Below are 22,973 nucleotides of genomic sequence, written 5' to 3'. Positions count from 1 at the left end.
GTTTTGGGATATTTTGTATATACAGTATATTTTATACCTACAGTACACCCACAACGACCATTGTAGTAGTAGTCCTGGCCTTTCCACGGCTGCTCATGTGGCAACAATCAACCCACCACACTGTTTCCCGTCCTGCTGTCCTCTATCTGGTTTACCAACACACTACAATCACTCTACACCCATAAATCCTGAATAGGAGCTTCAGATCGAGCCTCGCAGCAGGGTTTACACTGCAAAAACTCAAAATCTTACCAGGAATATTTTCTTATTTCTAGTTAAAATGTCTCATTTTTAGTCAGAAAAATCTCATTACACTTAAAACAAGAGTCATTACCAGAAAAATAACTTGTTATTTGACAATTTTCACCTGTTTCAAGTAAATTTTCACTTGAAATAAGTAGAAAAATCTGCCAGTGGAACAAGATTTATCTTCTTATTACAAGTAAAAAAATCTTGTTCCACTGGCAGATTTTTCTACTTATTTTAAGTGAAAATATACTTGAAACAGGTGAAAATTGATGTTTTTTTCCAGTGATGAATCTAGTGTAATGGGATTTTTTGACTAAAAATTAGACATTTTAACTAGAAATAAGAGATATTTTCTTGTTAAGATTTTGAGTTTTTGCAGTGTAGGCTCTTTAGTTAACTCAACCCTCCTCCCCTCACCGATCTGACAGTTGACCCCGGAGAAGCCGTCAGGACAGGAGCAGTGGTATTTGTCTGGTCCTGTGTTGCTGCAGGTTCCTCCGTTCAAACACGGCTGACGCGTTCGGCACGTGTTCAGGTCTGCAGGATGAAGAGAGACACTTCAGCATCCTCGTAAACACATGGACTTTCCTGTCTCTTTAGGAGATACATTTCTTTCACAAGCATGCTGGTACTTTTGACCTGTTGTACTTACAATTCCATGTTTTTATTTAATGTCTAAAGGGAAAAATATCTGGTAAATGACGGACTTCAAGCTGCCAGAAGGGTTTAAGATGTCTGTACCTTTGTCACACAGCTGTCCTCCGTAGTTGGTGTCGCAGAGACACTGCCAAGGCTCCAAACAGCTGCCATGAACACACCCAGGATGAGGGATACACTGGTCGCAGTATTCCCCCTGCCAGCCATACAGACATCTGACACACCAAAACAAAACACACACAGTCAAATATGACTATTATGACAGTAAATGAGAAAGAAAAAGCAAAACATCATAACTAAAAAAAACAATTGTTCACATCTGAAAATAGTTCTCTATCAGTGAGTGTGAGTAGTGCATGATGCGTGATTTTTGAAGAAGTTCACTGGTTATACATTTAAAAAGGAGAGAAGAACTGATGAATATACAGAAATGTAGAACAGTTCAACTTTGAGTAAAAATCATTACATACCACATATAGTGTAGAGTAAATGTCAGTAAATGCTAAGTCTTGCTACCACCTGACCAAGCCAATTCACTACAATACAAAAATATGTGTCATTGTGTTGCAGAAAACATCGTTACGTGTGTGTTCTCACTTGCACTCTCCAGGAACTTTGCAGGATCCGTGTTGTGTACTGCAGCTCTGCCTGCAGATTGCTACAAAGACACGCAGAGACAGAAAACACATCACATATCCATGAGAAGAGAAGAATGTGGATCTCTTGAGAAAAAAAAATAATAAAAAAAAAATAATAATTTAGTCATACGTGTCCTCATTTCTAACAAATATCTGAATGCATGAAGGCACCAACAGGAAGACACGTCTCTTCCAACTCAAGTTAACATACAAATCCCGGCACAGCACATCCAGGTGATCGCCGCGGCTTCGTGGCGCTCGAAACCCGGAGACTGCATTGGTGGGGGCTGATAAGAGGAGGGGCCAAGGAAGGCGTTGAGAACGAGGGAGGTGTGGTTATCAGCAAGTGTGTGTGTAAGCGGTAAGTCCGTGAACTTCTTTGAACTTCCTACGTCCTTGATGTTATCAGTCGGCTCGGTCAGTTCTGAAAACAGGTCCACAGATGTTCCTGGAGAGGGGAGGGTTAGTGGGGGCAGAGTCCCTTGTTTACATTCCACCAGGGAGATTGTGACTAGAGCGATCGGCCAAACCGCCCTGTCAAGGCCAGATTATAGAATCAACAATTATATTGCAAACAGAAAAATTCAGTAATTTTCCGTCTGCTGTAGTCTCTGGTTCATCAATGGCGACTCCAAACAGACGAATTTGTGATCAATTCCCGCCAAGCCGAGCTTCCAACTTCTCCAAGGTCTTCTCCATCTTGCCAATGAGCTCAAAGGCCACCGCCAGCCTGCGATTCTGTTCAAGAATCGCATCCAGCTTACGGCTTTGCTCCCCCAGCGTTAAAGTCTGAGTGTTGATAGCCGTGCTTATCCCATCAGCCACGTCCGGCAGCTCTGAAAGAGCCAAAACAGCTGTCGACGACTTACGCGTTTGTCGGTAGACCAGGAATCCCCCCCCCCCCCCCCTCCGATTAGGAGAAATCCTGCTATCATAAATCCAATTATGAAGGCATCTTCAACATCCTCGACAGACAGGATCGCCAAACACAACGGTTTCCAATATTTGTAGGAATCCATTGTGTATCTAGCTAAAAATGTCCCATCGGGGCAAGAGGGCTCCCTTACCCCCTGACTTCTTGTCGCAAAAATTTGGTCAATTGTGCTGAGAGAACAGTCAATCAATTCCATGATTGTAGAATTTCGGAGGAGTGAAAAGGAGAGACTCTGAAGACGAGACAGGACAAGAGCAGTAGCAGGGCAGATAGATAAGGGAGAGGAGCAGAAAAGCGTCCGTCTTCGCCGAGAGCCAGGAGAAGGTAAAAATAGGTTAAAAAAAAACAAAAAAAAAACATGGCACCAGTTTTTCTCGTGCCTAACAAAACATTCCTTTTTTGGGCATAAACAAAAAACATACCAAAAGTTGTAATGTAATGATGGGAAAAAAAAATATGTCGATCTTTAGACATATGAATCGATTTTTAGGAATTAATATGAGAATCAATTTATTGGAAAATTGATGTTTTCAACACAGGCCTACTCACCCGCACTGCAGTCCGGTCCGGACCAGCCCTCCAGACACGTCTTGTTGCCATTGTGGTCGCACTCGTAGTGGCCGAAGAAGTCGTCCCGTGGCCGGCAGAACTTGTTGCAGCCGAAGCCGTAGTAGTGCTCGTCACACATGAGGCGGACCTGGAAGTGGAACTGAGCCACGGGGCCATTGTGCTCCAGGTTCTGCCACTGCCGGCCGGGGTTGATCATCCCAGAGTGGAAGGCTTTCTCAATCACCGCCCCACCAACACCTGTTAATACAACCATTTCAATCAGTTCAGCATTTAGGCTCACACCTTACACTTTACACTCATTTCATCAGTTAGAATACGGCAGAGTATCAGGGCCATGCAGGAGAAAAAATATCTGAGAGGGGAAGATTTTTTTTTATTGTGCACTTCGAGAAAAAAGTCAAAAATGTCGAGAATAAAGTCGAAATTTTGCCTTTTTCTCAACATTTCAACTTTATTCATGAAATTTTGACTTTTTTCTTTCAAAGACTTTTTTCTCGAAATTGTACTTCAACATTAATCTTGACACTTCGACTTTTTTCTTGAAGTGCATAATGAAAGACTTTTTTATCAAATAAAAAAAAAAAATTTAGTGTGAAACAGTTCCCTATTTTATCCAAATGTTTTTTTTAACCGATTGTTTTTTTAAACACATTTGGATCCTTTGCATTGCACTACATTTTATAATCATTTGTAATTTTGTACAGGAGAGATTTTTGATGGACTATTAAGAGTAAACAGGCTGGCCTTTTTATTTTGTATAATTTTATTCTATATTTTTATTTTGCTGTGCAAAACTGTGTTGTTTAATAAACTATATTATTAAGGATTTTTTATCAATCCAACAACAGAGAAATTATCATTGGAATTGTCCAAATACTAATTAGATTAGCCGACTAATTGATAAAATAATCCGCCGATTAATCGTTTTCAAAATAATCGTTTACCCCCAGCTCTAGTTAGCAATTCAATTCAATTTTATTTTTATAGCGTCTAATACAACAGATGTTGTCTCTAGACGCTTTCCAGAGATCCAGAACATGAACATAAACATAAACATAAACCCCCGAGCAATTATTATATAAACAATGGCAGGTAAAAACTCCCATAGTGGGAGAAAAGCCTTAAGCCAAACAGTGGCAAGAAAAACTCCCCTTTAGGAGGGAAGAAATAGCAGTATATTATATATTGATATTATATATATGGAAAAATCTTCCTTCTCTAAATATTATTTTTATTTCTCTCCTGCCTGGCCCTAATACTCTTCCGCACTTATAATGTGTCATTACAGTTGGTTTTTTTTAATGTAAAAGAGTTGAAATACAGACAACCAGACTGTCCTCCAGAGCCTTTGGAAATGCAGAGCTTATCTGTGGTATTTCACCGCTGGGGTGGAAAGTGTGGTCAGGCTGAGGTGACAGTGTCCACCTAACCGCCCGGCAGCTTGAACAGAGACAGAAAACCAGAGACTCTCCAAGTGGGTAACACCACGGCTCTGCAAGCAAACGGCTACACTTCACACCATCATGTCAAATAAGGAAATGTGCCAAAAATGGCACCATGGTAGCAGATCAGAAAAATAGCTCTGCCCAAAAATAGAGAAAGAAAAAGTTCCTTATGTGAGATTTGAGCAAACATGCAAACCTGGCACTTCATTGATGAATCCTGCCTGAGAGGAGCGAGTGAAACTGACACTGAAACTAAATACGGCAGGAACGAAATTTAAACTTGTAGTTCAGGTACGAGTTTTAATCCTCATCTCATTTTTGCTAATCTTGAATGAAACAGTGCAGACACTTTAACCCAGATACAGAAACACAGTCAGTCAAATGAGCCTGCATTAACCCTTGTGCTGTCTTTGGGTCAAGGGAGGGTGAAGGGAGAAAAGAAGGAATGAAGGAAGACAGAAAAGATGGAAGGACGGAAGTAAGGAAGAAAGGAGAAAAGAAGGAAAGAAGGAAGAAAGTAGGAAAGAAGGGAAGAAGGAAGAAAAGGAAAGAAGGGAAGAAGGAAGGAATGGAGAAAATAAGGAAAGAAAGAAGGAAAAGCAAAGAAGGTAATAAAGGAATGAATGATGGAAGGGAGGTAGGAAGAAAAAAAGAGTAAAGGAGGGTAAAAAAGGAGGAAAAGAGGAAAGGAAGAAGGAAGGAGAGAGCATGGCAGGAGGAAAGAAGGATAGAAGAATTGGGTCATTTTGACCCAAACACAGCACAAGGGTTAACAGTAATTAAAACTGATAAAAATGGGAGACAAAGTAGAGAACACTAAACAAACAGGAAATGGTAGTTTGTTGTAATGTTGTATTGCATTTGAGTATTTACATTGAATAAGGCTTGGAATACCACCGGTACATGTTAAATCTGTGTACAATGTACTAATACTATCCCTAATCACAGACTCATTCATGAACAGCTTAACCGCTCAAGGCAGCGTTTCTGAGGGAAGTTTTAACTGTCCATGTAAAAGCAGACACGGCTCACTCCACTTCACACTTACATAAACTAAACACGGCAAAGTAGAACCAGAGTTGAAGTCATCTCTTTCCGAGGAAGGTGTCCACCTAGAGCCACGCTCAAAACAGCTAGACAGTCAAAGTTCCTCATAACGCAAACTCATCGTGGAGGTTTTGTCTCTATAAACACTTCCTTCACATTAGGAGATTTTTCACTAATCTAAAGAGTTTTCTTTTTTGTTTCTTTCTTTGAGTTGAACAAAAACTCATAAAACCTCTGGACTATGATCCTGAAGAGACAGCATTCAGGAAGGTTTTACAGATGCAGCGGTGACGGGTCCAAGTGTCAGGATTAACTACTGTATAAAAGAGGAAGAGTTTAGTCTGTCCAGCCGTTAACAGATGCTGCCTCACCTTTATTTAGAAAATAATTGATCAGCTGAAAAGAAAAAATTCTAGTCACGTTGGCCTCTCCACATCTCAGTGTAACATATTTGGAAGGATTCAGGGGTCAGAGGAAGTCTCGCTGAGTCCCTGCTTAAAGGCCAAGGTGGGAAGAGACTGTTGGCCCCGTGGAGCCGTGAGAAACCCCCAATGACCAATATCAACAACCACCATCTAAAGATTAACTCCTCATGCAGGAGATATTATAAATATCTCATAGCTATCGTTTTTGTCCATCGTTCCTGTAGTTTCTTGTGCTGGCCCCCCTTTTTTCTCTTTTGTGCATGTTTGCAGGCCGGAGCTTCGGGAGCTGCGTTCCAGTCTGGCCCTCGGCAGGAGGGTCCCCCCTTATGGTCCAGGTCCTGGTCCAGGTTTCTTCCCTCCTAAAGGGGAGTTTTTCTTGCCACTGTTTGGCTTAAGGCTTTTCTCCCACTATGGGAGTTTTTACCTACCATTGTTTATGTAATAACTGCTCGGGGGTTCATGTTCTGGGTCTCTGGAAAGCGTCTAGAGACAACATCTGTTGTATTAGACGCTATATAAATAAAATTGAATTGAATTGAATTGAGTCTGCTTCTGCATCCCTACATATAACCGTTACTGTGTTATGAAAGAAGAAAGACAAACATCAGAGCGTGCCATTCACCCAACTTCCTCTGCATTTGTTTCAGTTTAGACACTGAAAATGATCCCTAAGTACTTCCATCCATTCCTCCTTTATCAATAATCCCAAAAAGGCTCATGAGGGTTTTACTTCACAACCTGTATCTGATAAATAAACGCTCAAATCACATTTTTTTTAAATGCAGTCATTGTTGCATTTTATAAATCCTCCCAACTTCTCTCTAATAACAAAAGTGCTTTATTTGGTATTTGATGTGCAGCCAAGAGTCCGTAACAATCTGCAATGAGGCACGGGTCAATGTTGAAGAAGAAAGAATATGATTTGAAGTCCATGAGAAAAGTTTAAAATATTTCTGCTGAGCCGTCAGAACACACATGGATGAGCAGGTTTTCTACACATGTGTAGTAATGTGGCATCTGTGATATAAGTTATACCACTCTTTGATACTGTTGAGAGAGGGTGAAGCAAAGCAGCGAGATCAACTACATTCCATGCAAATAGCTCAGCAAAGTCTGTTAACCTTCGTTTGTTTGTGAATGCAACAGTACGTCAATCAGAGATCAACTCACTGGACATAATCACTAACACTAAACACTCAGTTTTCTGATTCTAAATCGATTTTGGTATTTATTCCAAAAAATTGATTCATATGTCTAAAAGATGATTTTTTTTTCTTTTTTTTCTCTTTTTTTCTGTTTATGCCCAAAAAAGGAATGTTTTGTTGGACACAAGAATAATTGGTGCCATGTTTTTGCCTTTAAATTTGTTAAAGGTATGAAAACAATGTTTTCAGTTATAACTGCATACATTTGTCTATATTTCTTTGCTTTATATACCGTCTTGGGGTCACATTTGCATAAAATGCTAAAAACCAAATTCTCATAAAGAGGAAAAAATTAAACGTCCTCTGTTTCCTCCCTGGATCTGTTTGATAATTCTGTCCCATAATGTTTCTGAAAGCAGTTCTATCAGCATTCTGGGAGCTGATTGGTCCTTACAGCATCATTAGCTGCAATACTTGCTGTTGAATCTCAGTATTAATATTACTAGTATTAATATGTTGCATAACTACAATCATATAATTCATGCAACAGCTGAAAACATTTTTAATAACACTAACCCAAATCAATATCAGAATTGAATCGAATCAAAGCGTGATAATCAATTCCGAATCTTAAGAATCGAATCGATTCTTGACATGTGAATGGATCCCCAGGCCTGCTCTCCACGTATGGGAGGTTGCGTCTCGTCTCTGTTCACACTGACCCAGACCATTAATGGAAAGATGAGCTAACAGAATAACACAGGTGGCCACGAGCTAGAGGCACTTAGCTTGTCGATGCTAAACTGACGGTCAATATTTGCTCTGTCCTGGTTCGGGTCATCAGCAATCCTTCTGCTCTGTTTGCGAGCCCGATGGTTTTTGAACAAACTCTCCAAATCTCACACAAAGACTCGGTAACGCAGCTCGGTTAGCAGGCAAACACATTTTTGGTTTCATGTTTGGACTAAAAGTGGGATCAAATGGGCCGTTCTTGTGCATCGCTGCCGGCCCTGAAGACACCTGGGCCGAGGTCTGACCTCACACCGGGCCTATAATAGCTCCCTGAGGGACGCCAAATACAGCACCCAGCAAACACTCTCTAGCTCCGACCGCGCCGCTGACCGCGCCGCTTACCGCGCAGCTGACCGCGCCGTGTTAGACAGGAGCTCCAACAGAGTAGCAGCTTCCATCAACACACACACACACACACACACAGTCAGAAAATGGACTGTAAACACGTTCTCAAGTCGGCGCTACAGGTTTTGTTCTGTTACTGCAAAAATATCAGAGGAAGGAATAAAATTATAACGTGTATGTAAATATGTATATAAAGACAGTTGGCATGATTTCCTTTTCTTAACCCTCGTGCTGTCTTTGGGTCAAAATGACCCAATTCTTCTATCCTTCTTTCCTCCTGCCATGCTCTCTGCTTCCTTCTTCCTTTCCTCTTTTTTACCCTCCTTTACTCCTTTTTCTTCCTACCTCCCTTCCGTCATTCGTTCCTTTATTACCTTCTTGGCTTTTCCTTCCTTCTTTCTTTCCTTTTCTCCATTCCTTTCTCCCTTCCTTCCATCTTTTCTCCCTTCTTCCTTACTTCCTTCATTCCTTCTTTTCTCCCTTCACCCTACAGCTTTTTCATTGATGCATTTTTTTTGCCCCATTTCCACAAAAGCTTTTTGAATAGGGATATTTAGATAAGGGTTTTTAGCAAAGATGGAGACATAAAAGAAGAGAAAACTAGCAGGGTATGCAGTAAAACTCCATGAATTGTTTAACTTCAGCAGTTTGGACATGATTGTTTAACAAGATTTATACTTTACATTATGTCGATTATATGCCATTTTGTGAATCTAAAAAACTCAACAGGATCTTCTCATTTTGCTGGTCAGAACTCACATCTGCATGAACCCATTTGAACTTGATGATGATGATAATAATAATAATAATAATAATAATAATAATAATAATAATAATAATAATAATAATAATAATAATAATACTCACTGCCAGAGGAAGAGTCATTGTTGAAGTCCAAAGCTTCCAAGATCAATGTGTACGACCTCTGCACGCAAACACAAAACAGACAAAAATTAAGCAAAGCAAATCTTACAAATATTGTTCCTTTACATTTAACTTTCCCAGCTTCTTATGGAGTGTTTTCTACATTTCCACCCATGAAAGTTAGTCTTTGCCCACCGTAATGTTAGCAACACTCTGAAACTCTGTCTCCCTCAGAGACATCTAGTGCTGTAATAACTGACAGACCACAGCCTGTGTGTGTGTGTGTGTGTGTGTGTGTGTGTGTGTGTGTGTGTGTGTGTGAGCGTGTGAGCGTGTGTGTGTGTGAGCGTGTGTGTGTGAGCGTGTGTGTGTGTGTGTGAGCGTGTGTGTGTGTGTGTGTGTGTGTGTGTGTGTGTGTGTGTGTGTGCGCTTAGTGGTACACCTGTACACCAGGTTATTTGTGCTTTCATTCATCAGCCACTCATGTGATAAGTGCGATGCATAAACTCAGTTAGTGTCCGTCGTTCAGGCTTATTTGATTAGTTCTGAACCTGCTGATCTCTTGGGATTTTCAGCGACAGACTCAATAGTTTACTGAGAATAGTTGGAAAACAGACTAGTTGCAGCTGAAAGAAAGGCTTTGTTAACAAGAAAAGCATTCTTTAGAACAGACAGACAGAAGAAGACAACACTGTGGTCAACTGAGCAGAAAAAGAAACCGGAGACTGCTGAGAACAGTCTTGTCAGTAGTGAATAGCGAATAAGAGAAATGTTGTTCTTAATGTTTTGCTTGTGATGGCAGGTCAGCATGCAGGTGCAAAGAGCAGGAATCTACTGGACTGATGTCAGCTGTTCAACAGCAACAGCAGTTTTCTCTGGGACACACTGAGCATCTTGACACCAACAATCCCGGTTCGAACGATAAAGCTTGAGTGCTTGCTGGCCTTGTTCATGGTCAAAGTTTACCATCTTCTAGTTATCAAAAAAAGTTACTAGTTCTGACACCAACAAATCACAGTTGAGTTCTGAAAGAAAAGGAGGTTAGCAACAAGATACATTTGTTTAAATCATTTCTCCATTGTGTACAAATCCCATTTTTCACAATGAACACTGTGGCAGGGTGGAGGAGCAGCCACTCAGCCGATTGGGCACACCTGTGCCCAATCAACCTCTCCACCCTGCCTGGCTACATAAGAAGTGGCTGCACACCAGCAAGAGGTCTGCTGGGAGAAGGTTCTGCTGGTGCACGTGTGGCAGTGTGATTGAATAAAGGAGTTCCTGCACTAAACCCTGTGTCCTCTGTCCTGTCCGTCGGCCCCAGTGGCAACGAGCTTGCTACAAACACATTCTTAGGTCTAAGGCCTTTTTTTATTATTTAAAAAAGGGAAAAGAGTTCAGTTGCTGCAAGTCTGTGTATGTCACCAGCTAATATTAGTCTTCCATGAAAAGAGCTGAACACCAACACCCCAGCAACTCCCCAACCACTGCCAAGAATAATCAATAATGATAACAGTTGTCAAAGTCTGGCATTTCTCTAGCTTATGAGGATATTAGGTCATACCTACTGCATCAAAATTAAGACTTCGTATGTGCAGGTTCAGTTTCAACCTGTGAGGTCTTGGGTCCTCCTGTCCACATTTATCCAACCCTGCTGATGTTGGAACAGCAGCTTGACAAACTCTGACCTAACGACACTCAGCTCTGCAGGAAACCAGAGTCCGTCCTGTAGTTTACAGACGGGCGGCGACCTCGGCCTGTGATGTCCGTTTATCGAGCGCTCAGCGCCGTTGACAGGATTACTGGATGGCGTGACGGCAACAAACTTTCACATCATTTTTCCTGCGAGATGATTCAACTAAATGTGTCATTAAAAGGTGGTTTCACTCAGGAAAAGATAAGATGAGGCATTACATACGCCTTTGATCCTAATGGCGTGTGCAGCAGGGTTGCCAGGTTTTCATGCCAACTCATCCACAAAACAATATAACAGTTCTGTGGGCATCGAAAATGAGCGCGAGGATTTCTAGTTGGACGTTCAAGCGTGTCCTGTCTCCAGATGTTTATACCATCGCTACATAACTGTCACCAATGCAGAACCAAGCTGACAGTGCAGCTGTTACTGAGAGCTTAAACCTTCAAACATTTGGGAAATGATTTGAATTATCAGGACTAGATAAACACGACTCTGAAAACTGTTGGCATTTAACCTGCTGCCAAATCCTCATCAGCAGCGTTCCTGTGCAGGTGAATTCCCATCCTCATGTTTGATTGAGGAGGTGGAACTGCTTTCTCTTGCTAAAGGCTGGATGTGGGAAAATGGCCTGTGAGAAAGGAAATCAGAGCCAAGCAACATGTGGAGGCAGGTTGGGAGTTGCAGAGCTGAAAGCTTTTTCCTCATCATGTTCCGTTTGCTGGTTTATCTGATGCGTCGTCCAGGCCGACTCTGACTGGGAGCGTTACGAGTCAGATGCACATCAGGCATCACCGGCTGTCAGAGGAAACCTGGAACATTCAGTACTGCCCGAGGAGATCACAGCCACACTTTGTTTCCCGAAAAAACAGTGGACATGTGATTTCATCAATAACCATTAGAGTTTTGAAAAAGGTCTCAGAGCTCAGATCTCTTCAGATCTCAGAATGACCCAAACACAATCCATCAATGCAACACCACTGACTCGGGCACAACTTTCACTTGTATAGTTTGCCAGCCCTCCAGAAGTTATTTTAAATAAATATGCCTTATTTTTGTTTTACTTCTAAAAGTTACCAATAAGGTATACTATCGAATGCATGCCATTTTCAACCTGAATGATAAAAAAATAAAATAAAAAAACCTGGTTAGGAATAGCACACGGCTCCTAGGTTGCACCACTAATAAATCAGCAACCCTGCCTCACGCTGGGGAACCTTTGGGCAAGACACTGCATTTTTAAGTTGTACTCAGTTGTCTGTTGGTTCAAAAGATGCAAAATTTCAGGAATTTTCAAAGCTGGCGATTTTCCATGGTAATAAACTGGGAATTTGCAAATTGCAAGTTAGCCATCAGCAGTGAACTGAAATTTAGTGCAGAAAGTTTACATTACTTTTACAACATATGATAGACATAAAAATCTTCTCTTTATGCGATAGGCCTTTCAATTATTATTATTAATAATGTGTTGGTTTTTTATTATGGGCATGCCAAGTAGTGGCATGACCATATTGCAATCGTCCAGAATGGCCCAAATGGCAATTTTGCTAGCATTTTGCTAACAAGCTAAAGTCGCAAAAGTCCCACTGCGCACCAGCTGGTGTACAGCATGACCCCGCTCTGATGTGGAAAAGAAAAACCCCCCAAAAGTCAAAACACGGCCCAAAAAACCTGAAAAATGAAGGCGATATATTAGTATACAGAAAAGGTTTCCCTTTTCTTCCTAATTATTCCGCACTCTTTTTTTGTCCGTTAATACGGCCCGAACCGGAACGTGTACCTATGCATGCCATACATCGTTGGATGCAGTTGGAGGCATTACTTTTCTCAGTCAAAAGTGTTACCGTGGCAACGCTAGATGCCAAAAAAGCAAAAAAAGGCGAAAATTCGGACGCTTATTGCTCGGCCGAACTTTATCGTAGAGACATCGTTCAAACTTTCAAACACTCGGCCCGATTGGAACTAACGGACCGTACAACCTCATTATTCCAATTATTACAGTTTTTGCGATATTGACCTTTCATTTTTTTTTTTTTTTGCCCGTTTGACTTTGGACGCTTGTTGCTAGGCAACAGGTTATCGTGGAGACATCGTACAAATGTTCCCCGACTCGGCACGCTGTGGAATTCAACATATTCATATTTCATGAAGCTGCGATTTAAGGAAATTTTATGTCAAAATCCAGGCCAAATGGCCCCATTCATTCGAATGGGGTTTTTTACCACGGTGAAAAAAAAAACCTATCCGTTAACGTAGCCTGAACCGGAACATGCACCCATGCATGGCATACATCGTTAGATGCGTCTCCATCGTGCCTCGATGGGGATTACTTTTCTCAGTCAAAAGCGTTACCGTGGGGACGCTAAACGCCAAAAAGCGCGCCCCATTAATAACTATTGGGAGCACAGGAATGAATGCAAGACAACCATAAACACCTCAAACTGACATAGAACCACCCCGAACACAACCACTACAGCCCCAAACCAAAGCAGCGAGAGGGGTCGAATGGGCAGTAGGGCATGCCCATATCAAAATTTCCTGAAATTTTCTAGTTGATATTGTTATTATTACCGTTGCTGTACTGTTTCTGCAGCAGTCTCTAGTTTATGAGCCTGGTCTCTACGTCGTTCACTCAGCTTCTCAGCTCAGACTGCAGCGTCTCTTTCAAGTCCACCGCCAGGGTTTTCCAACACACTCTGGGGACGTTTTCTGAGGGCTTAAAAAAGGCCCAGTTTCACACATCTGTCACAGATTACAGGGATTCCTGAAGAACATGAGAGACAGCACCTGACTCGTACAACACACACGTAGTGCTCATATGCACCAGTCCAGATTTTGTCTCGAAGCATCAAAATAAGAGCATTAAAGAAACATATAGCAAGCAATACTAATAATCGGAAATTAGAAATAAAGGCCCGCTTCCAGAACAAACCAGCTTCTAATAAAAGGCTTGGTGCCCATAGTCAGTGCTCTTCAATCCAGTAGCTCAGGGCCAACTGCCCTGAATGTTTGGGTTTCTCTGCACCAAGATGCTGCATCATCATCATCATCATCATCATCATCATCATCATCTGCACATGTCCGTTAATTTGAGTCAGGCATGCTAAAGCAGGGAAACATGTAAAACATGCTGGAAACCTGGACCAAAGAACACTGCCCTAAGAAGGCCAAGGTCATTTTCAATGAGCTAATAAGGTTTCCGGAAAAAACAACAACAACACATTCCCTGCAAGACTGCTGGTTTCCCAGCTGTCCATCCAGCTGGCCGGGCCTGCACGGACCAACGGTCTGTGTTTGTCGGTACGCCGACACCCTACGGGTGTCTGTGGAGGTGATTAACATCATTTAATCCAACACAAGCCTCAGCAGTAACCACTGATGCACATACAAACCTCACAAATATTTCCCGTCCTCCTCATCATTTCTCCATTTTGAACCTAGTTTGAATCTACGTGCACAGCAGGTCTCCAAGCTGGTTTGGCAAGTTATCTTGAAATAATGAAATAAAAAGAAAAGAGCTTTTGCCTGCTGTTCCCCTTAGTCGTTTGTTATGATGAGAAGGTTCAGCTCTATGAACATCCAGCCGCCCACTACGCCGCCCAACTCATCCGATTCCCCTCAGGGCAACGCCACCATTTGACTCTTTTTGTAAAGAATTATCATTTTAATTTAGTCTGCATTCTGACTTTACCATGGACGTTTCAACACCTTAAGGTCAAGTTTGATCAATGCAATATGCTTCAAAAGTCAGTAGATAATCATGATTTCAAAGTTGACCAAAATAATTATAATAGAGGGAATGAGCATGACGTCACAGATGAGACTTCACAGCGGGTTAAACCACTGAGTGGCAGAAAGACTGAGTGGCAGAAAGACTGAGTGTCAGCGTAAACTTTCAGTTTGACCAACTGGAAAACATCTAAAATGGGAAAGAGCTGTTGTGCGATCGACTGTACTCATAGATTTAGCAAGAAATCAGAGTTATCGTTTTACAGACTGCCGGAAAATAATCTTAAGAGAGACAAATGTATCGCTGCAATTCACAGAAACAACTGGATTCCAGGAACCGAAACGTGGATTTGTGGTTCCCATTTCATATCAGGTAATGTTGGATTTTTGGGTAGCTAACGTTAAGCGGTCAAATCATAAAGTTCAGTGTCCTCATCACTTTAATTTCTACAACAAATCCTGCCACTGGTTCTTAGTAACTGTACCAAATATTAATGTCCATGGACCACTGGTTCTTGGTAACTGTACCAAATATTAATGTCCATGGACCACTGGTTCTTGGGGTAACTGTACCAAATATTAATGTCCATGGACCACTGGTTCTTGGTAACTGTACCAAATATTAATGTCCATGGACCACTGGTTCTCGGTAACTGTACCAAATATTAATGTCCATGGACCACTGGTTCTTGGTAACTGTACCAAATATTAATGTCCATGGACCACTGGTTCTCGGGGTAACTGTACCAAATATTAATGTCCATGGACCACTGGTTCTCGGGGTAACTGTACCAAATATTAATGTCCATGGACCACTGGTTCTTGGTAACTGTACCAAATATTAATGTCCATGGACCACTGGTTCTTGGTAACTGTACCAAATATTAATGTCCATGGACCACTGGTTCTTGGTAACTGTACCAAATATTAATGTCCATGGACCACTGGTTCTTGGTAACTGTACCAAATATTAATGTCCATGGACCACTGGTTCTTGGAGTAACTGTACGGGTCACTGTCAAGTCCAACTGACTTTAATTTAAGCAGATAATCGTCTGTTATCCCGTCTTCTCCACTAGTTGCAGCCATTTCTGCTAATGTTTCACCACTCAGTGTGAGTAAGGGGGCTGGTCCAGTGGGGAAGTGACGTCAATGCAGACCCCTATAGTGCATTGTCCCCCTTAATCAAGCAGCCCTTTAGGGTCCTGTGTGGTGCACAACATAACCCCGCTGGGGGACTCAGGACACTTGCTAGAGTCCAGGAAACCAATCACAAACAGCATACATGCAGTTTAATAAAGATGGGAGCGGTTCAAGCCAGTACCTAAACCTAGAGACGATGATGAGACAACTTTCAGTGACAAAGATGAAAGATACGTTACATTGAAAAAAAAAGATGAATTTCATTTCTATAATAATTGCTCGGGGGTTTATGTTTATGTTCATGTTCTGGATCTCTGGAAAGCGTCTAGAGACAACATCTGTTGTATTAGACGCTATATAAATAAAATTGAATTGAAAATTGAATTTCAATCCATTAACGTTTTTACTATTGAAATAGCCCCCCCCAACTAATTTATCCTGTACATATGAAGAATTATTGTTCTTTTTTTGATTGGTTGGATAAATGTTTCTTCTTCTCTACAGTTTTTGTACTTGTAGAGCAAATATTCAATTAAAAAAAAAACATGAAACAACAACAGGTCTTTGATATCAAAGTCAGCATCAGTTATCAGGTGGTGTGTGCGTGTGTGTGTGTGTGTGTGTGTGTGTGTGTGTATATATACACACACACACACACACACACACACACACACACACACACACACACACACAGTCACACACATATATATATATATATATGTGGGTCAACGACAAATAAGGATTTTCAACAGGTCACTTTAAAACATTAAGAATGTTGTGTACACATAAATTCATATAAAAATTTTAAATGAAGTGATTTCAGAGTTTTTTGTCAAGATGAATTGGCACTAGCCTTAAAAACGGTCATGTGGTGCAACCATGATTCATATTAAAATTAATTAATTTCCTTAACATCTTGACATCTTTTTTTCTTTAAGTTTTCAGTATTATACAAAAATGGTTGTTTTTTTTAATTATCGCACCACATGATATTTCATAAAATGGACGTCAGTCAAACATTGTTTGTATATTATAACGGAAATATAAATATAAATGTGTTGCAATCTTACACACTACAAGACAGTTCTGAAAGCATGCCAGATAGGGAAGAAGATTGATTTAAATACATTTAGAGTGATTTTAAAAAAAGTTTTCAAAACAAGAATCATGGTCGTACGGTCGCACCACATGACATTTTGACGCTCAAAACAACAACAAAATCTCAAATAACTAGTAAAAACAGTTTAAGAAAACTCAAATATCCTATCTAAAAAAAATTGAATATTCTGGGAATCTTAATCTTAAACTGTAAACCGTAATCAGCAATATTAAAATAATAAAAGGCTTGCAATATTTCAGTTGATTTGTAATGAATCCAGAATGTATGACATTTGTTTTTTTAAATTGCATTACAGAAAATAAAGAACTTTATCACAATATTCTAATTTTCTGAGACAGTCCTGTATATAAAAAAATAGATAGTTGCATTTCAAAACTGCACCCAACTGTTCATCTCCGCACACTTGCACCTCCCTGCTAAGACGATGCCCTGGTCGCTGCTGGTTATGTTCCCCCCATCTACTGTATATCCCCCTATATCTGCATCCACATCCCAGCTCTTCACCCCCAGCATCGTCCCATAAGCCCCGGCTGCAGCTCGGCCCGAGCTTTAGTTACCGTAGAAACCCGCTCATGTAAACCACCACTAGCTTCAGGAGCTGGAGGGGAAGGCAATAAGGAGAAAAATCTAAAGTAAAAACCAAAAGCACAAGGCACCAGGAGGGAGAGGATGAAAAACACAAGTGAAACAAATGAGTCATATTTTAAAAGAATGGGATGAACAGTGGTGGAGGTCTCAGATGAAAATGCTGTGGGTTTGGCATGACATTACACATCTGAGCTGCCGTCACAGCTCCAATAAACACAACTGACGCACGGAGAGAGGCTGTTTGGACCAGTCCTGCTACTTTAGACTAAGGAGTCAAAGGAAAGCGAACAACAACAGAAACCTTATCCTGCCTCCCGACCACGATGGCTTCATTTAACATGCCAGTTACCAGGGTCAACAGCAGGAATGTCCTTCAGCCGGCAGAGCAGCGCCACCAACAACGGCCCTTTATCCCCACCACGCTGGAAGGTCAGGGGAGGAAACTCGGACAAAAAAATATAAAAAATGCACAAGAAAAAAAGAAGCCGAAACACTGACGGCGGCGGTGCTTTGTAGTTTTGGGAAGGAAACTGCAACAATCACTTAAAGAATACGTGAGAGTCCAGTGGTTGTCTGCTCCTGGGAGATGTGCGCTCACATCAAGCCGACCCTGAGATCAGGTTGTGCGTAAAACCAACCCCCTCAAACTCCACCAGGACCAAACTGCATAAAAATAGGAACTCTCCGAGGAGCCCGTAATATCGGCCCAAGCCGGCAGATTTACGGCTGTGGTCGGGGAAAGCTATTAGACAGTAACCAACGACCATAACTAACAACTGTCTCACAATTACGGCTCAGCAGTGATATTAAAACTTTAGGATATTTTGATGTCACAAAAAGAAGTAAGAATAAGGAATAAGTGCAGCGCAGCATGACGAGCGGTCCAGTGCAGGATTACAGGAAACGTCACCTGTCCCACTCCAGTCCCACAGACTTTTATCGGCATCATAAAAGGTTCCATTTAATGGATGAAAATGAAACCTTTTCCACCCACATAGATAATCCCACATTTGGCGTGAAGCTGACCAAAGTGGGCAACTGCTCGCGGGCTCCCCAGGGTCCCTCAAAATATTTACTGTATGTCCCACGGGTTTGGTTTGGGTAATAGGACATAAAAACCTGGACTTCCACAGCCAGCTGTTTTAGTCTGAATAAGTGGCTCCAACACAAGGTCCATTTGTAATCTCATCTGAGCTTCAAGCATCAGTACAGTGAATACGTTTACATGCAGTCAAAATTGGGGTTATTGCTAATATTCCGGTTACTGAAACATTCAGAATATTCCGTTTACATGGTAATTCATCATTTGGGATATCTGGATCAAACCAGCGACGCACGGAGAACATCATGACACAATTCCCGTCATTTCCTCTTCTTCCTGTATCCAAATTCAAAACAAATGCTGCTTCGCACAACTTTTCTCTCACCTTCTTGTAAATCTTCTATCCCGGTACTTTCTACCGTCTACAAATGCAGAAATGTTCATATCCTTCATTACATTTATGAAGTGATTAGTCTCCTCCTGGTCTTGGTTTCTCCGTGTTTAGAAGAACTTCCTGGACTCAAAAGACCAGGATTCCTTGTGAACAGAACATGAGCAGAAAACAAATTCCTGTTCCGTTTGATGGGGATATTCCGTTTGGCGTTTATATGACCCAATATTCAGGTTTTAAAAGGAGTAACCCAGGGGTCATATTGGGGTTTTTAAAAACCCCAATATGAGCAAATTGGGGTTATTCAAAGGGGTTATTGGTGTTTACATGGCCGTGCAAATTCGGGTTATTGCCAATATTCGGGTTTTAAAAGGGTTATTGATGCATGGAAACACAGTCAGTGTTCCCCTGCAGACGGAGTCTCCTCAGCCATCATGGAGACGGTTGGAGATGCAGGAATCACCTCACTGTACAATATGATAAAGTCCAAGACACAAACACAAACCACCCTCTACTTCCAGGAGAGAGAAAATGACTGACTGAACATATGGTCGGGGAAGCAGAAGAAACATCAAAAACTCTGAGGCCACGTTTACACATAGCCGGGTATTTACAAAAACGGATATTTCCCCCTTTACGTTTTGAAAAATATCTTTGTTTACACGAACCCGCATGAATATGCTGTTAAGATGCTATGAGCATCCAAACCTGCAGGGGGCAGTGTAACGAGAAGATAAAGTCATGCTAGCCAATCAGAATCCTGGAAAAAAACATCAACAAATGACACGTGTGAAGCCTGAATAATATGGTTCTGCATTAAATCAACGGCGTAGCCTACGTACGTACGGTGCCGTCGCCGCGTACCCTACGCCGTAGCTCTGCGTTGGTGTAACGCGGAACCATAAATCAGCCTTGACTGCCAGTTACTTCCAAGACGGAACCAGAGTCTTTGGTTTGAGGTGACAGAGAAGTGGAGTTACTTTTAAGTGTGACATTATAATATAAAACAGGTAAAATACAAGAAAATATTGACGGTGGCCAAACTAATTGTAAATACAGGTCGCACACATGACGCTGGTGACATTTCTGTTGCATAATGTGACGTTCTGAAGCCCAAATCTCTGTTTCCCTCCGTTTACAAGCAAACGTGAAAACAGAGTTTTTGAAAATCTCCACTTTGGCCGGAGTTTTCAAAAATGACGGCCAAAACGCATGAAAACACCACCGTTTTTGCTCCCTGTAAACGGGGCCTAAGATAACTCAACCTTTTCAGAAGGAAACAAAAAGTAAAGTAGTTTGGGACTCACCGGCCATGCAAAGCTGAATGGCATCACGATCTTGGCTTTGTTGTTGTGAGAAGTGCTGAAAGAAAAGCTATTCCCACCGAGCACGGGTGTGGAGGCCACGCCGAAGCTGCAGGGCCCCACCGGGGAAACCTTGATCTGGTATTCCTTTAGACAGACCCGGAAATAAGTGTCACATTGGTCCGCAGTGCAGCGTCCGTCTGCCACGCTGCCAGATCCATCGCAGCAGGCGCCGCTTTGCAGCTGCCCCTTTACATTCTGCATCCACGAAATCTGGAGCTCAAAGTGTCCCGAAGCTGAAGAAACCTGCAGAACGAACAAGTGGACATGTGAGAAAACAGCAGCCAACAGGACACATAGATTACAAACAGGTATCATGTTGTAGAGAAACTTCAACTGTTTCAGGCCAGTTTGGTTTGAATGGGACTAATCAGGCCCAGTCTTTGTCTACATGGCCTCAAGTCTGAATATCTTCCTAATGTTTCACAGTTCCCAACCCCGGCTTTGACATGGAAGTGCTCAGAGTAGCAAATACTGAATATAAATTTAAAAACTGGAGTATACAGAAATGTACGGAGCCACAAGTCTGTCCAATTAACCAATTTTCCCAAATTGCTGCCACCATGCAGCTGCAGCAAAGATTCATCTGTTGTTTTGGTGTGTGGTCCATCAGAAAGGTCCTATGCTGCCCAGCTAAAACTATCCCCACCTATCGTGGTGAAGTATTGAAAAAGAGAAGGTTCTGGTAAACGGCCCTGTGGAGCTGCAGCTCTCTGACTCAACTGTGCGTGCAAAAACACTCAGTGAGGAAACTGAGGCTTGAGCATCCTCATTTTAACTCTGTAGCACAAGTCAAGGTAAACAGACACCAGATTTCAATTACGCCATTATGTGATGTAAGGGCCCGAAATCTTCCTCCTTTCAGACTGCATGCAATTTCAGTTCAGTTCACACAGGAGAAACAGGCTCTTTATTTGACTTTAATTCTATCCAGCATCTCTACACGGAGACCTCTGATCATCTAGAAACACCATCAAGTGCTCCAGAGCTGCAGCTCTTTGCTGACAGAATGAAGACTTTCAAAAAGCAAAAGTAAAACTAAAATGTTCCACAGAAAACTCATCCATAGACTTTTTTGAGGCATGAAGACAAGGGATTTGTTAACGACTTAAATTGCCCATGAAGAGACCATTCATGATGTAACTGTAGAGACGGCAGGCATCGTTGGGCAGTACAGGCGTTTGCCTAATTCATCTTTTATGAGCCTCAATAAGCCAGTTTATTGTTTTTATTGGCTCCAGCCTCCCGATTCTTACTTTAGCAGGAGCAGATACGCTTATATCCCAGTCTACAGCTAAAGGTGAGAGGAAAGTGAACCCATCTGACCTAAAGGTCCTAAAGGTCCCCCCAATTTCTGAAAAACATGAATTGTCCCCCCCAATAAAAATACCCTAAATTATTCAAAATTGAACAAATGTATTTTCAGACTTAAAGGTTGAATATGTAGAATATTTATTAAAAATGTATTTCTAAAAAAATAATACATCCACGGTGCGTTTGAAGTGTACAGAACTTTTTTTTTTAGAACTGTTTACCACCATAACTGTGTTAAAACATGAACAGTTAGTTTAAACAACTTGTTTAGGGCTCCATATTTCATCCATATATCAATTGATCGTGCATAAACTAGTCCCATAGGATAAAAGGAAGATGGTGAGAAGAATTTGAGATGAGTAGACACTACATGCCCAAAACCCTTAAAATTATGATTTATGAATATAACAGTTAAGTAAGCAGTGACACACACTGTTGGCTGTTTAGGACAAATAAACAAGAAAGGTAAGCACAATAAATTATTCCCTGTGCAGAATTTTTTGGCGAGCCTTTATGGCATGGTATGAGTTGCATATTGGCAAAAAATTTAAAATTAAATTCACGTTGGTGCCCCCCCCCCCAATCCTGACATCAGATCTGCATATATATATATATATATATATATATATATATATATATATATATATATATATATAAGCCCCATCCACTGATTTCAAACCAAAGTGAGGGTGCCATGCTGGAGCTGGAGCTGCAGCTGCAAACGGTGCAGACACCCGTGCAGCAGCACAGGGGACATGTGCATGCAGCAGCGGGTCCGACGGGTCTAATTATCCACATGAAGCCGCAATTGACACTGATTCGTGTCATCAACACAAACAAACAGGCGTCAGCTCAACCTATCCGAAGAGAAAAGTTGTGGTTGGGGCAGATGTGCCCTGGTCGGTAGGGGGTCGGGAGGGGTCGGGAGGGGTCGGGATGAGTCGGCGGGGTCTGCCCTACCTGGGCGCAGACACACAGCAGCAGCAGCTGCAGGATCCGGGTCAGGATCCGGGTCAGGATCAGGCTCATCCCCGCAGTGGTCGCTGCAAACCTCCGCCTCTCCAGTGGGGACATGCACGACCGGAGACGCCGAGCCGCAGCTTCTGCTCTCCCAGCAGCTCTGCACCAAGTCCCGGCTGTAAAGAGGCTCCTGCCTGCTCCTGGAGGCTTTTGTCCGCTTGTCTGTTCTCTCTCTGCAGCCTGTCTGCTCCTGCAGCTGGATGATCCTGGCCGGTGATCGGGCTGTGATCGGGCTGGCACTTGCCCTGCTCCCGGAGGAGGCTGGGTAATATCCCGCTCCCCCGGCCACGCCCACAACCAGGCCACGCCCCCTACTTAATATTCATGAGGGCAGTTTGTTTACAGAGAAATCGCACAGAAGTGGAGAAGTGCTTTCACACACAGAAGCCAAAAACTCCCAAAACTGGCATGAAAGGAGTTCAACATCTCGATGAGAAATATACAAGCTGAGGATAAAGTTA

General features: G+C 42.0%; 1 protein-coding gene across 1 annotated transcript in view; it reads right to left on the bottom strand.

The window, feature by feature from the left end:
* The window catches only part of LOC133447351 (protein jagged-1a-like), a 61,306-nt gene extending 38,569 nt beyond the window's left edge, over window positions 1–22,737 (bottom strand). The window contains exons 1-7 of the mRNA XM_061726027.1: window positions 22,453–22,737; window positions 20,122–20,424; window positions 9,115–9,172; window positions 3,028–3,285; window positions 1,504–1,564; window positions 991–1,121; window positions 667–786 (exon numbers count right to left, since the gene is read on the bottom strand). Coding sequence (XP_061582011.1) covers window positions 667–786; window positions 991–1,121; window positions 1,504–1,564; window positions 3,028–3,285; window positions 9,115–9,172; window positions 20,122–20,424; window positions 22,453–22,566 — 1,045 coding nt within the window. The 5' untranslated portion in view covers window positions 22,567–22,737. The remainder of the gene's footprint in view (window positions 1–666; window positions 787–990; window positions 1,122–1,503; window positions 1,565–3,027; window positions 3,286–9,114; window positions 9,173–20,121; window positions 20,425–22,452) is intronic.
* Window positions 22,738–22,973: the final 236 nt, after the last annotated feature.

The sequence above is a fragment of the Cololabis saira genome, chromosome 1, assembly GCF_033807715.1.
Source record: "Cololabis saira isolate AMF1-May2022 chromosome 1, fColSai1.1, whole genome shotgun sequence".
NCBI classification, from domain to species: Eukaryota; Metazoa; Chordata; class Actinopteri; order Beloniformes; family Belonidae; genus Cololabis; species Cololabis saira.
This window is presented reverse-complemented; position numbering and strand designations above follow the sequence as displayed.